The sequence below is a fragment of the Sabethes cyaneus genome, chromosome 1 (genome assembly GCF_943734655.1).
Source record: "Sabethes cyaneus chromosome 1, idSabCyanKW18_F2, whole genome shotgun sequence".
In the NCBI taxonomy this organism is placed as follows: domain Eukaryota; kingdom Metazoa; phylum Arthropoda; class Insecta; order Diptera; family Culicidae; genus Sabethes; species Sabethes cyaneus.
In genome coordinates, this window is record NC_071353.1 from 126,450,638 (window position 1) to 126,464,860 (window position 14,223).

The 14,223-nt window shown below is 39.9% G+C and overlaps 1 protein-coding gene across 1 annotated transcript in view; it reads right to left on the reverse strand.

Annotated features, from left to right (window-relative positions):
- The window catches only part of LOC128746204 (chaoptin), a 140,543-nt gene that overhangs the window by 9,873 nt on the left and 116,447 nt on the right, over window positions 1-14,223 (reverse strand). Inside the window, exons 3-4 of the mRNA XM_053843250.1 lie at window positions 7,776-8,896; window positions 6,920-7,721 (exon numbers count right to left, since the gene is read on the reverse strand). Of these exons, the coding sequence (XP_053699225.1) occupies window positions 6,920-7,721; window positions 7,776-8,896 (1,923 nt within the window). The remainder of the gene's footprint in view (window positions 1-6,919; window positions 7,722-7,775; window positions 8,897-14,223) is intronic.

The following is a 14,223-nucleotide window of genomic DNA, read 5'->3' on the forward strand; positions in this document are numbered from 1 at the left end:
CGCATCGCTTTCAGACTGGCTTCAGACAGCGTCAATGAGACGGGTTTCACTTCATCATGACTATCGGTTTTAAGTTTTCATTTATACTTTTGCATCAAATATTCAGAAGCAGGCCAACAATGAATGGAATTGGAATTCTTATAATGCAACGCATATTATAATTAACCCGTTCAATATCGACAAATCGTGCCTGACTTTTAGTCGTCGTCCATTGAAACTGCCACCAACTTCAATTGAAGCTTGCTTGAAATGTTCTGTTCAACAAACGAAGCAAGTCGCTTCATGATGAAGCGAAGGTAAGAGAAAGTAAGATTCATTTATTTATTGCGACGATGCCGGGTCCTGATTTCGGCTGCTGATCGTTTATTTGACAACCAATGAGATCGGCCTGGGATTGATAAACTTTGTACTGGTTAAAGGAATGTCCATCCATAGTAACTGCTTTCCAGTTTTCACGTTTAAACTTTCGGAAGCACACCCGAAGGCATCGAAGACGCGTGCTCCAAAATCTATCATGTTCTGATGGTCGGTACTCTTCGTATGTTGTCAATGTGAGGTCTATGCGCGGACAGAACATGCAATCTGATCGCTGTGTCAGTTATTGGAAGCTCCTGAAACATTCTACAGATTTATTGTTTATTTAGAGACAAAAAGCTGTGATTCAACATCCAGCGGTTGAAAACTGGCTGATGCGTGGCAGTAGATTATGCCAGTAAATTGGTTCAAAGAATCGCAGAACAGCAAGAAGAGAAAAGCAGCAAAACCATTTAACGGGAAACTAGCAGCCATTAACTTTTCGTCGGAGAGTCCAATTTCGAAAGCAGTTTTTGGGCCCAAAATAGAAATGTTTATAGAAATGTATTCACTGCATTCTTCTTGCCAATCTAAACACAGCGAATATATTTTCATAAGCAAAATTTTTCAAACAAAAAAAAACTGCTTTTGAAATTTGCAGAATCGATGACGACTAATTTTACCGTAAAGCGAAGAGAAACCTATACGGAATCATGAAAGCAGGAGGAGGTCAAAAAGCGATGAGTGACCTGGAAACCTTCAAAACCACCGGAAAGAATCCGGGGAGGATTTCTGAAAGGGGTTTAGGCGGATGAACAAATGCCGAATAATTAATCAGAAGGTCTCATCTGCCCTGTCTACAAAAAGGGTCATGGAACCGACTGAGGCTACTCAAAACTACATACAAAGTGCTCTCTTGTATGAATCTGAGACCACAGACGGGATTTATCGACGAATATCAATCTGATTTTTTCTAGAGAATTGTTCTACGGTTGGTCAAATTTGTATTCTACGACATTTCCTAAATTACCGTAGACCCATAATCTGTTTGGTGGTCTCAAGGCGGCATGCGATTCCGTTGCACAAAATGAGTTATGACAAATAATGTTTGAACTTGGGTTCCCAAAAACTCGTTACATTGCTTTGACGCTTGAGAGGTCAACAATAATACGTGCAAGAGTATAAAGCTCTCTAGAATATTTAAATTTGATTAAAAAAATCAGAGGGGTTGTGTACAAGACACGACCGCATATATAGGTGACGCAGGACTACGTAAGTCTCTTTGTAGTGATAGTAGCATGTATTCATGCTTGTAATCATTCGATTCTTCACGTATACATGCTATATCATGGGCGTAGCGACGGGGGGGTTTTGGGGGTTCAAAGACGCCCCCCCCCCCCCCCAGGAGAAAATTTGTAACACACTTTCTAGCTTGAATGTCACAGCCAACTGTTGTTTAAAGCACAGGAAAATGTACGGGGCTGATTGTACGACCCCCGTCGCACAGTGGTCCGAAAATCAAAATAGTTGGCAGAAACCCCATTTTGCAAGTATTTTTAATTGATCAAATAACTCAAAAGTGTTCTTCTACATACCCATATGAGCCTAAATCCTTGTTTTGGTTGTTCGTTTCTTAGTTTTCTAAAAGCTATAGCCTCTGAACTTGTTGAATAACATTTAAGCCGGTGAAATCTTTTCAAAAACACATATGGTTGTTTCTTATAGGTATGAAGCAAACGTTGCATAAATATCGTAAACAATGACATATTTAGTTGAAAGACATCTATTTCAATATTATTGAGAAGGTTACACTAATTTAAAATATTATTGGTTCACCGAGTCAGGCTTGATTATGATAAAAATGAGGACGAATATCTAAACTCTTTCGAATTGACAGTCGTAACTTATGGAACCCGTCGAGTTTTGCTGCCATATTACTTTTAGTGTGCAGCTATACTTGTAAGGAACCGATTAAACCTAAATTTGCCTGCAACTTTCTGCAACTAAGAAAGTAAAGACAAATCTTAGAGAGGATGTACGAATTCATGTAAGCAAATTTGATTTTAACGAATAATCCTTGCAATGGTTTTAATATATGATAGTAGGCATTGATTATTCTGCATTAATTATTCTGCATTGATTATTCCAGGATATCGTGGAAATGAAAGGGACAAGCCATAATATAGTTTAATAAACTGATTTTGGAGTATACTTCAAAGAAAGCTTCGTAGCGCAAAACAACAATTTACCGTGAACGTACCATATTCTGCGCAGTTAAGACATTTTTATGGTTCCTCCGCTATTATAAGTATTCTAGTGTTAAATTGATAACGTTGATAGCAGCAACATGTAGTGCTACGGTCTATAATATATGGTAAAAAACATGGGAATTAAAAGTCGACCAACAATTGAGTATATCTTTCGTTTTGTAAACTTATTCACGGTGCCTAATTCTGCGCATTCTCTTGCCCATGTTCCTAATTCTGCGCATGTTTGTTCCTAATTCCTAAAAAGTAACAATAAACATGCATACCATGTAGTTTATGTCTTTATACGCTGAAAGCATATCAAAAATCTGACATTAGCCATTACCATGATTAAATCCATGATCTGGCCTTCTTGTGCTGTCCAGGTGGCACAGGAACATTATTATCATTTGGATTGGCTTATTTTAAATATTTTATTGTCGATAACGTGAAGGGCGAGTTCATTCGGGTTTTCTCTATACTGAACATTATACTTTAGACTAATATTAACAATTGTGTTTTCATATAGAAACCACTTCCCTACTCCCTGACAGCTCAATGAAGTTCGACTGTCAAAAAAAATCAGAATACATGGTTCCATGAATTGGCGTTCGTAGGTTCGGACCCCGAGCCGTAACACAGGATTCCAATCAATGCAAGTTAAAGGTTCTACTTGAATTTCTATGCCTCTATACCTCAGCCATTTGGGAGAAGTTGCGTATTTTTTCGCGATTTCTTCATAGGATACATTACTGCGCAGAATTTGGAACATGAATAAAAAATCTGTGCCTAAATCTGCGCACTACTGCATCGCATTTTTCCAACGAAAACAAGGCATGCAATCACTCTTTTTGCCTAAAACATGACTAAAACTAATTATTCTTTCTAATTATGCTGGGTAATTTGATCATTGCAAAGAATTTCGATCATAATTTTGTTAATTTTCTAGAAGGACAGTTTTAGCGTTGGCGCTAACGACGTTGTTTTCTGACATATAAAATACTTTCAGTTTCACTTTAATTTATTTCGCTGTCAAATATTATGGCCCTTTTGTGAGTAATGGCGTATTATTCAACAGAGATTTATAAAAAAATAACACAATGGCCATAGTTATGCACAATGTTGAAAAATACATATATAAAGAAAAATGCGCAGAATTAGGAGCTGCGCAGAATATGGTACGTTCACGGTAGTTTGTTTCGGGAATATCGAAACAGAATGACGCGCTTCTAAGGCACATCTGATGCAAAGGCTCATTTCAACAGGATTTACAGGAGACATAGTACTCCCATTACATCTTATTATTAGGCTTGCATTTTAGATGGAAGACCCCTTTACGATAAGGATATACAAGGTCTAAAACTAATGTTTAATTCAAAAAGTAATCAAAAGTATTCAAAATGTGACACAACAGCGAAACAAATCATGGATTTGTAATTATCGTTCGCTGTATGTTACATAACATTAATGTATGCTCCAGTCTAAATTCGTAACTATTATCAATATATCTAATACAATAAATAAAATATGAAAAAAATAATTTCATACTTTTCAGTGGAAGAAACTAGAAGTCTAATATTAATTAATCAAGGGCATAGTAGAGGCTGCAAACAAAGCAATTACAAGAAAGTTTTTCTGGTTAATTTTTATTTGTTGTTTCATTAGTCAGACCGATACGTATTTCGACTACGACTTGCCGGCTTTATCAGTGTCTGTTTTGAATTTGAACTTTATTTGTATTTCTTTATTTGAAAACTTATTTAATAATAAATAGCTTGTCTATAAAACCATTCGGGTGCAATTAGAATGCTGAATCAAATGTACTGGGAAAATCGAATGAGTCGCAGAAATGTGAAAAAATCTTTCAATAAAAAAGTACTTAAGCAATTATTGGATAACAATCCAATAAAATGAGAATGTAAGGTTATCCAACCTTTCAGTGCCTTATAAGACAACTGAGAGTTATCAAATCAACTCAACCATTACTGACAAACTTAACCAATAATTAATATTATATTATGGTAATAACGTGTATTAAAGAGTTAACTTATAATTTAAGGGTTAAGCACTAGTTGAATGATATCACATAGATCTCCTGAGTATATCAACCAACTTCGCAGAAGTCACCTATCCTCTAGGAGATCGTTTTGACATTTCTGCCAGCTTTTTGGACTTTCGGACCACTGTGCGTCGGCGTCGTGAACTTAGAGCCGGTAGTTCGTGCTGTTTTAAGCCCCATTTAATTCGATCTTGGGTTACTAGTCGCCGCATTTCTGAAATCGCAGTTTTTTCCTGCTTGAATATACCGCTGGATCTCCTTATTTGTGTTGTTGTCCGCGGCTACCAGCGATCCCACATACCCGAGCTCATCTAGCACTTCTGGTTCGTCGCCGTCAACGATTACCGTCCGCAAAAAAGCCCCGGTCTGCGTTAAATCAGACCAGACCAAATCGCAAAATTTAAAAGAATGAGTAATAACAGCAAACGATCCAGAATTTTCTAAGCTACATTTTACTCTAATAAGACTACATAAATGTTGCAAACAGCCAGTGTTATGTGATGATTTCGAACAATTGATAGCTACAAACCATACAGAGCAGCAAACTTTGAACGCGTTTTTCTCGAAATAAGATTTTTGTCACTTGGCTCGGTCTGACTTAACAGTGACCATTTGAGCTATTATCATTATCATTATATTTGGTCTTCGTCGCATTGATTTAAAGCCTAATCCTGCTAGGCGCCGCTTTGAGTCTACCACAGACGGCCTTCGTCGTGGCAAAGTTTCTAACACCTGCTTAGCTACCTGGCAAACTCATCTGCTTTGCCAAGAAGTTTGCTACATTTACTGAAAATCAAACCTCCCTTTTCGAAATCTGATCATCGGATCACCTTAAGAGCGATGTTGAGAATCATACAGGATAAGTTGTTCTTCAGCATCCTCGCTGGGTCTCGACTTTAACAGCCTCTCCCAGCCGAGATTCAAACATACAACGTACCTCATTAAACGTCCTTTTTTTTTCTTTTTTTTTTTTTTTTTTTTTTTTTTTTAATTACAGTTACGGGGCTAGTGCAAAAATCCTACTGACTTTATCTAGCAGCACCGCCTAGCCGAAATTCGAACATGCGACGACTGCCTTGTTAGACCAGCATCGTACCTCGAAACCAACTAAGCGGCATTTGTCTGATGTAGAACACTCAATTTCAACCAAAATAGATTTTAACTGAAAATAATTTTCCATTTCTTGAATAAACTGCTTACGGTTAGGCTATGTCAGATCAGATTTGTTTTTGTAAACCCCTCCGCCCCCCCCCCCCCAAGGAACTTTTCTGGCTACGCCCGTGTGCTATGTGCAACATATATACATGCTACATGCGTTGTATGTAACATTTATCAAAGTAGTAACATTGCGTATGTTCAATTCTCAAAAGATTGTGCATTTGAAAACAATTTAACAAAATCAAGAACACAAACTATTACTTTCCTGCTACCTTACTGAAATTAAAGATTGTTTTTATTATCCATGGTTTCCCACGTTGAAAGGATTTTACCAATTCAATCCTATTTTATCAACAGCACATCTTTCCACTACAGTTCTAATGAAACGGCAAGCATGCGTATTCATACAGAGTCGTATTATAACCGAACACTACAGCTGTAGCACATTTTTCCAACACAGATATCAAGTTCGCCGAGGTTTAATCGTCACGCAGTAAAGAATTTGCGATCTGTTGGGACGACGAACTTGTGTCATTTTTTCTGGCACACTTCCCTAACACAGACATCAGATTGGACTAGGTTTAATCGCGTTCGTAAGAAATCTGTTGGCACGAGGAGGCTTTGTCACTCTCTCTGGCGTACTTCCCAAGCAAGGACATCAAAATGGTCTAGGTTGAACCGCGGTGTTAAGAAATCTTGTTGAAATTAGGAAACTTTGTCACTTGTTTTGGCTTACTTCCCAAGCACAGATATCAAATTGGTATAGGTTTAGATCATCGTAAAGAATCTTCCAACCAATCACGAAGCGTGAATTCTAGTAAAACATAGGTTCATTATTTTCAATTTTTCAATAGCTCAACATCAAGAATTCATACTTTTCTTCATTTGGGTCAATTCTTAGAAGATTTTCCGATCGATTGGTGTAAGAATATTGAAAATCGGTCGAAAAACCGCTGAGCTATTAGCGCTCAAAACCTTTCATTTTTCGTGACGCTCGCATTTTTTGATTTTTTGGAATGACACCCTATCTCAAAACTTGCCGTAAGACGTAGTCCTACGTCAATACACCTCAAAATATAATTTACAACAGTTTAATTATTATATTTTTGTAATTCAATTGGGCAATTTCCAACACTTTCCAACTCACAACTTAGACACTCACCTGAAAAGCCTCCGGAGCGATCTTGTTCAGCTTGTTACCTCTGAGATTCAGTATCTTCAATTTATCCAAATTCATAAAGGCTCTCCTGTCGATCGTTTCTATTCGATTGTCATCCAAGTAGATGGCATTCAGCTCCTCCAGATCCACAAAAGTATGCGCAAGCACCTGTTTCAGATTGTTGTAACGCAACGAAACCATTGTCAGCTTGCTGTGGATGTCTGCCTGGAAAATACCCTTGGGCAAACTTTCCAGCTGATTATCGTGTAATTCTAAGCTCATAATGTTTTTCAAGAAATGAAAACAACTATCGCTGAGCGTCTTCAGTTTGTTATTACTAAGATCGAGTGCTTCTACGGCCGTCAACTGTCGGAACGGGTCGTGTGGAAGTTGCTGCATCTGAGACCCCAATCCGTGGGATATTCGTAGTGACACCAACGTATGACCGATTTCGGTGAAGGCGTGAGACTCAAGGCTATCAATTCGGTTTTCGCTTAGGTCAAGGCGCTTTAGGCCACGTAACTTTGTGAATGCGTGGTTTTTGATTGATTTCAAACCAGCACGGGTAATTTTCAGTTCCTCAAGTTCCGGACTAAAGTCGTTGAAGTCTTCCGGAGTGAGAGAGACGGCCGACAGATGCGACGTTGCAAGTGAACGTAAGTTTTTCATGGCCGCAAGCTGTTTTAGAGGAAATGGCTTATTCTGGCTGCCGGTTGTATCAAGCTTGTACAGATTTACCCCGGCAAAGGGAGAAGCGTTGCGCTGATCTAACTGCTTGATGAGATTATCCTTTATGTTGAAGAATCTGAATGCAAAATAACGCATCAACATTTCTTTGTGTGGTGAAGTTGTATCTTACCTTAGATTGTCGAAACCTTGAAACAGATTATCCGCCAAATGTGTTAGATTGTTTCCCGATAGATCCAGAACGTTCAAGGAACTTTCCAATCCGGAGAAGGCTTCAGGAGAAATGAAGTTTAAGCTGCAGTCCCTAATATAGAGCTCACGAATTTTCGCTTGTCTAAATGCGTTGTCCTCTATTTGCCGAATCGGATTGCCGTCCAAATATGTGATATTTACCGTATCAAAGAAACTAAATGATACAGATGGTATGTTTTCGATTGAATTGTACTGTAGCTGTAGTATGTCTAGGGTGAGTTTATAGCTGATTTTGGAGTCATCTTCATCTGGACTAATCGTTCGTATGAGATTGTTGGAAAGATCCAAAACTCTCAACAAACGCAAAGGTTGTAACGCATTGTAAGGTATATGACCTAGTAAGTTGTTACTTAAGAATACTTTTGACAGCTTTCCAAGGCCATCTTTAAACGCAGCTGCATCAATATTCGCCAGATTGTTCCCACTAAGGTCGATACTGTCCAGATTTGGCAAACCACCAACGCTACCAGGAAGCAGAAGCGAGATGGAATTATCGGCAAGAATCAGCGATTGAAGGGACCTCTCCAAACCTCGGAATGCACCGGTTTCAATGGTAGTGATGTCATTCCCCCGAAGACTAAGTAATCGCAACTTTTTCAAATCTCGGATAGCTTTGGAAGGTATCTCTGTTATGTGATTATTTTCCAGCGCCAACTCCCACAGAGACCGTTCGAGTCCGTAGAAAGCTTCATCCGGGACTTTGGATATGGGATTATTCGATATGTGCAGTTTGTACAGTCCCGTGGCTTGGAAGAAGTATGGCTCCATTTCGCGGAGTCCCGTGTCGTCCATGTGCAACATGAACAACTTTGAGCTGTTGATTACCTTCGGTATGGCAGGAAAATGTACGTGTCGACAGTCCACCACTCCGAGATCGGGAGAACTCTTGGAACAGCTGCAAAGAGCGTTGAAGAAGCATGGCGGATGCTGGGAAACGTCGATCTCTCGAGCGCCGGCCACCGAGGCCCAGATCATAATCCCGACCGTCACTATTACCAGCGTGTATCCAAGGGTCATCAAATACTCGAGACCGGCATTGCCCTGGAAAAAGATAAGAAGCAAGGATTAGTGGAAGTTATGTCCCAAATTTTTAGTTCAGTTTTTCTAAATTTATATTTTTACCAAAATGATTTGAGTGGAGAACGAAATGAATTGAAACCCTCAAAGTATCCATTCTATTATTTAACGTTTGACAAATTGTTTGTTTGGAGCGCAAATGTAGCCTTTTATCGGTAAGGACAGCAAAAAATCTCGAACGAGCAATGGATTTATAAAAATGACAATACGATATTGGTAAGAAATCGACGTTTCGTTCTTATCGCGATAGTTCCTAGCCACGCAGTCGTTTACGGCTGCCGAATGTTTGGAACTCGGGTATTAATTTAATTACGCTCTACGGTGGAAAGCAAACTCATCGGAGAAGGCCACACGGAAGATATAGAAATCGCATTTTCCTTCGCAGCAGGATAAGGTGTAACCAATAACCGTCGCTCTGTGGGCGGATAATCGAGCGGAAAAGCTCTAGCTCTTGCTCCGTTCCGTTTTCGTGGTGGCTCGCCCAGTTCGACATCCGGACTACTGCGCCGGGGGAAGTCTGTTTTATGTCATCACACGATCAAATTAGTTTTCGCTCCTGCACGCCCGCCTGGTCCGCCCGGCACGGGACTACGCCGCAGCGTATCAATCGATTAGACAGTGTGGGCACACCCCGGCGAATGTGTGCGATAGTGCAAATTTACTGAGCTATTATTCAGTTTCTTTATTATGAGACGATAGCATTTAGTGTTTAACAGTGAGCCATTTAAAAGTGTTTTCCACAAAGAAAATGAAGAACTTTCCGATTATCAGTATAGAGCTGAACAGGCTGGAGGTCTTCAATTATTTTTAATTTTCTCAACAATGACAAACAATGACAGGTTTTCATACTGCTGGTTCCGCTTAGAAGTAAACTTAACCTAGTTGATCATTCTGTAGCGATTTTTAGATTTTCAAATAACAAAAAATATTGTTACTCAACAAGTTTATGCTTGTTTATGTTTTTGCACGTTTTGATGCGGCGTATGATTAGGTTAGTTACGTTTAGGTACAGAAAAATAGACATAACACTCACTGTTCCATTCTTCGCATGCTAAATATAACAGTCATTTCAAATTTGGTTTGGGTTAAGAATATGTTTATGCGTGGCATATCAGCACTTTTTAACAAAGAAACAGTAATGTCGTTCACCTAAAGCGTGAAAAGCATGCCTCAACTTGTGGTTTTGACCTACAATTAAATCAGGCACTATTATAATCATTTTAACGGTACTAGTCTTTGCAATAGACAAAGGAAATAGTAGAACAATGGCGATGTGAAAGAAAAAAGCTGAAAATCAGCTTCAGGGTCATTCAAGCAGCATTTATTATGTTCGTAACTCGTTGCTTTTAGCCGTACTAAAAGAGTCCAGCGCCTCTATGGTTCAAAGGTACAAGTACCAGCGACCAGTACAGTAAATATATTTCGAAAAACTTATTTAAAAATATTTTTTTTTTCACCCGGATAATCGAGTCCGACCTGTATATATATATATATATATATATACTTGACCATATTTCAAGGTCAAGACAAAAAACACGAGGTTTGATCTAAAAGATCCGCAGATTGAGATGGGAATTAAGGCTTGTTCGCGACAAAATTTGGACACTCCCAAACACACACAGCTTCGGAAATACATTAACAATGAGTGAAATATTTTGCAGAGTGGTAGACGTATGTCTGTTCTTTCTGAAAATATAACACTTGTTTATATTACAAGCAATCAGCGTAAAATGGTGTCGAAAGAAGAGCAGGTGCGAAAAGCAATTGCGTGCGGTCGCAATGAAAATCCGAATCTCTCGTTAAGAAAACTTGCCGAAAAGCTTTGATTTCCTCCAAGCACTGTTTCCAGTGTTTTAAAATCGTTCGAGCCTTGCTTGACAATAGCTAAGAAGAAGGGAAGTGGAACAAAACCGGACCTGAGGAACCACCACAAGCAGGCTTGTTATTTCCTCACTCATTGTGCAAAAAGTGCAACTTTTTTTGTTCAACACAATGAGCAGAACTGCTTTCAGAAATGAGAAATAAATCCACACAATGAGAAACAGACTAAACACAATGAGAAAAACTGACGCGCAGAAAAACTTCTTAATGCGCTCTTTAAATGAGCAACTTTCGGTTTTGCTCCCGGTCCTCTCGGTAGCTACAGCAGTAAACGTGGAAACAAAACAACCGGTGCGCGTACAGCAACTATAGACACAGAGGCGTCAAGACAATCAAAAGTCGTTAAATTTTGAATCTTAGCGGAGAATTGCCTTTGTTTATAATGGGACTTCCCTGTTGGTGCGCGTCAAGAAGCAAATGTATGGGAATTCAAATATTGCCATATCTAAATAACATTTTTCGCACTGTTGCTGTTGTGACATGCCTAACCATATGATGCAGTTGCGTTCATGGGCAGTTAAACTCAACTGAATATACTAAATGTAAGAATCATGATTCAACTGCATTAATGGATTAATATTTTTCTGATGGCAATGACCGCTACTGACAATCGTCGTTTTTTCTCAACGCACTACCTATGTTAAAACTACCCGTAGTTGTCATACGTCAGCGCATCGCATCAACGTATTCAAAGTGTATTAACATTCTCCTCAATGAGTAGCACAGTGTGCGGTTGCTCATACAACTGCGTTCAGCAAGAAAGAGCACAGTTAAAATGAAACGGAGCAGAATAAATCGCGTTGAAGACTGAGCACAGTTTGAATTTTTCTCTTCTCTTTTTTTCTTCTGAGGAGGTGCCATCCCTGACCACAAGGATGCGAAGGTAAAACAAATATTACGGAGGAGACCAGATCTGTCAGTACGTACCATTGCTCGTAAAATAAAAATGTCGCCAACATTCGTGCACACTTCTAAGCAACGACAAGGCATGAAGTCTTTCAAGGTGAGGACTGTGCCAAACCGTAATGATAAGCAAAATACGACGGCCAAAACACGCGCTCGTAAGCTTTATCGCGAATATTTAACGAAGTTTCCATGCGTTATAATGGACGATGAAACGTATGTCTTAGAAAACTTTAAACAGCTTCCTGGTATGTCTTTTTACACTGCCATGAAACGGAATGGCGTTGCAGAGCATTTTAGAACAAAGAAGAAAGCCAAGTTCCCCAAAAAATATTTAGTATGGCAGGCCATATGCAGCTGTGGTCGAGCAAGCAAAAGTTACATCACTACGGGAACGGTTAACAAGGAAACAAACCGTGAAGAATGCCTGCAGAAACGATTGTTACCGTTCCTACACAGCCATGATGTACCCTCGCTGTTTTGGCCTGATTTGGCATCCTGTCACTACGCCAAAGATGTTTTGGAATGGTCTGATGCTAATGGAGTCCATATTGTACCGAAGGAGGCGACTCCACCTAAGACCTAACTGTAAAGAGTTACGCCCCTCGAGCGGTATTGGGCTTTGGTGAAGAGAGAGCTGTCCCAGCACAAACAATAAGCAACAACTATAGATAAATTTCGAAAATCTTGGAAAAACGCAGCAAAATTGGTTGCCAACAAGTCTTTGGGTAAACTCCAAAGTTCGCCAATTTTTCATGCAGACCAAATAAGTAATGTTAATTTGTTTGATAATTGTGAATGATACACACATAAATAATATAAAACTGTTTCATGGATTAAACTTCTAGTAAATTTGTTTTATTGCAAAATTGAGGTGTCCAGATTTTGTCGCGAACAAGCCTTAATGGAAACTAGTTATAATTGAGTTCGAACTCAACTTTCCTCTAAAACTTCGATGATTCGTCGATATTGCGTAACCCTTGAACCACAGAGGACTGGTAAAAACTGATTTATCATAACGTTTATCGGAAAGACTACCGTCATAAAAACTATTCGAATAATGACTAATTTTATTTTATTCAGTCAAGAGGTTGAGTCTATTTCAGAATGACGAGAATGATAATCACAGTAACACTCTAATCTTACGTACAACAACAGCGTGACGTGCCGTGGCTTGACTTATAAGTATCAAGTGCCTGTATGGTGACTCGCGCCACGACGGACCATATTGTTACCTTCCGACAGATGTTGTACAATTGTCGGGAGCACAACGTATCCACCCGTCACATCTTTACAGACTTCAAAGCAGCATATGACACAGTCGATCGAGATCAGCTATGGCAGTTAATGCGCGAACACGGATTTCGGGACAATCTGACGCGACCGATCAGAGCTACATTGAATCCAGTGATGTGTTTCATGTTTCAGTGACGTGGTGATACTCTCGAGACCGTTCAAGATGCGGTGAGGGTTGAGGTAAGGTAACGGCTTTTCCTGCATACTATTCAACGTCGCTCTTAAAGGGATGACACAACGAGCGGACATTGAAATCAAATAATAAAAGGATCAAGCTCAAAAGACACAAACGTGCGCCGCCCAAAGATGGTAACCGTTGACGGTGACGATCTAGAAGTGGTAGATGGGTTCGTATTTTTGGGGTCATTTGAAGTGACCGCGGGTAACAGCTACAGCAGTAGTAAGGAGATCCAGTGGCGCCTTCAAATAGGAAATCGGACCAACTTTGCCATTCGGAAAACGTTACGATCAAGAAGTTGACAGTGTACAAAACCCGGATTCGGTAGTTCTTTGTAGACTTAACGCTGTGACGCTACTCACGGAGGATGCGCCCTAGGGGTGTTCGAGCGGAAGGTACTGTAGATGATATTTGACGGACTAACTGAATTGCAACTGGAAGCGGAGAATGGCGAAAGCATACGAAACACAAGTTACAGGCATCATTTGAAAAGATTACATCTGGTGAATGGTAGGCTGTGGTGGACTGAACAGATCGTAAGGGTGCCGGACGATAGCGCGACGAAACCGGTTCTCTTCAACAACCTTACTGGCACCAGAAACCGAGAGGTCTGTGCAGAGCCTAAATTACAGCCACAAAGAATCGCCCAAGTTTTTATTGTTTAGTCAAATGAATACGACTGACTGTGCTTAGCAGTCAGGTCTTTGAACGCGGTCGGAATCTAGACGACACCGGTGATTGCCGACACGACGATGCACCGAACTGTTCAGACAGTTCGTCGTATCGGCGGCACATTGTAACGCTGCCGAGATGGTATATAGCGCAAGGCATGTTCTGATGCTAGGATAAGCGATATTCTGTACCAAGGGCATTCAACCCCCACAAGGTCCAACGTGCAAGACGGCTCTGTCATGTAGAAAGCGACTTGCGAATTCTGAGACGCATGGAATATTGGTGAAGTTTGGCCCAAGATCGCGTTGAATGTAGACGAGTGTCCTACGATTTTCCAGCTGGATGTAGCGCTTTGGCAATA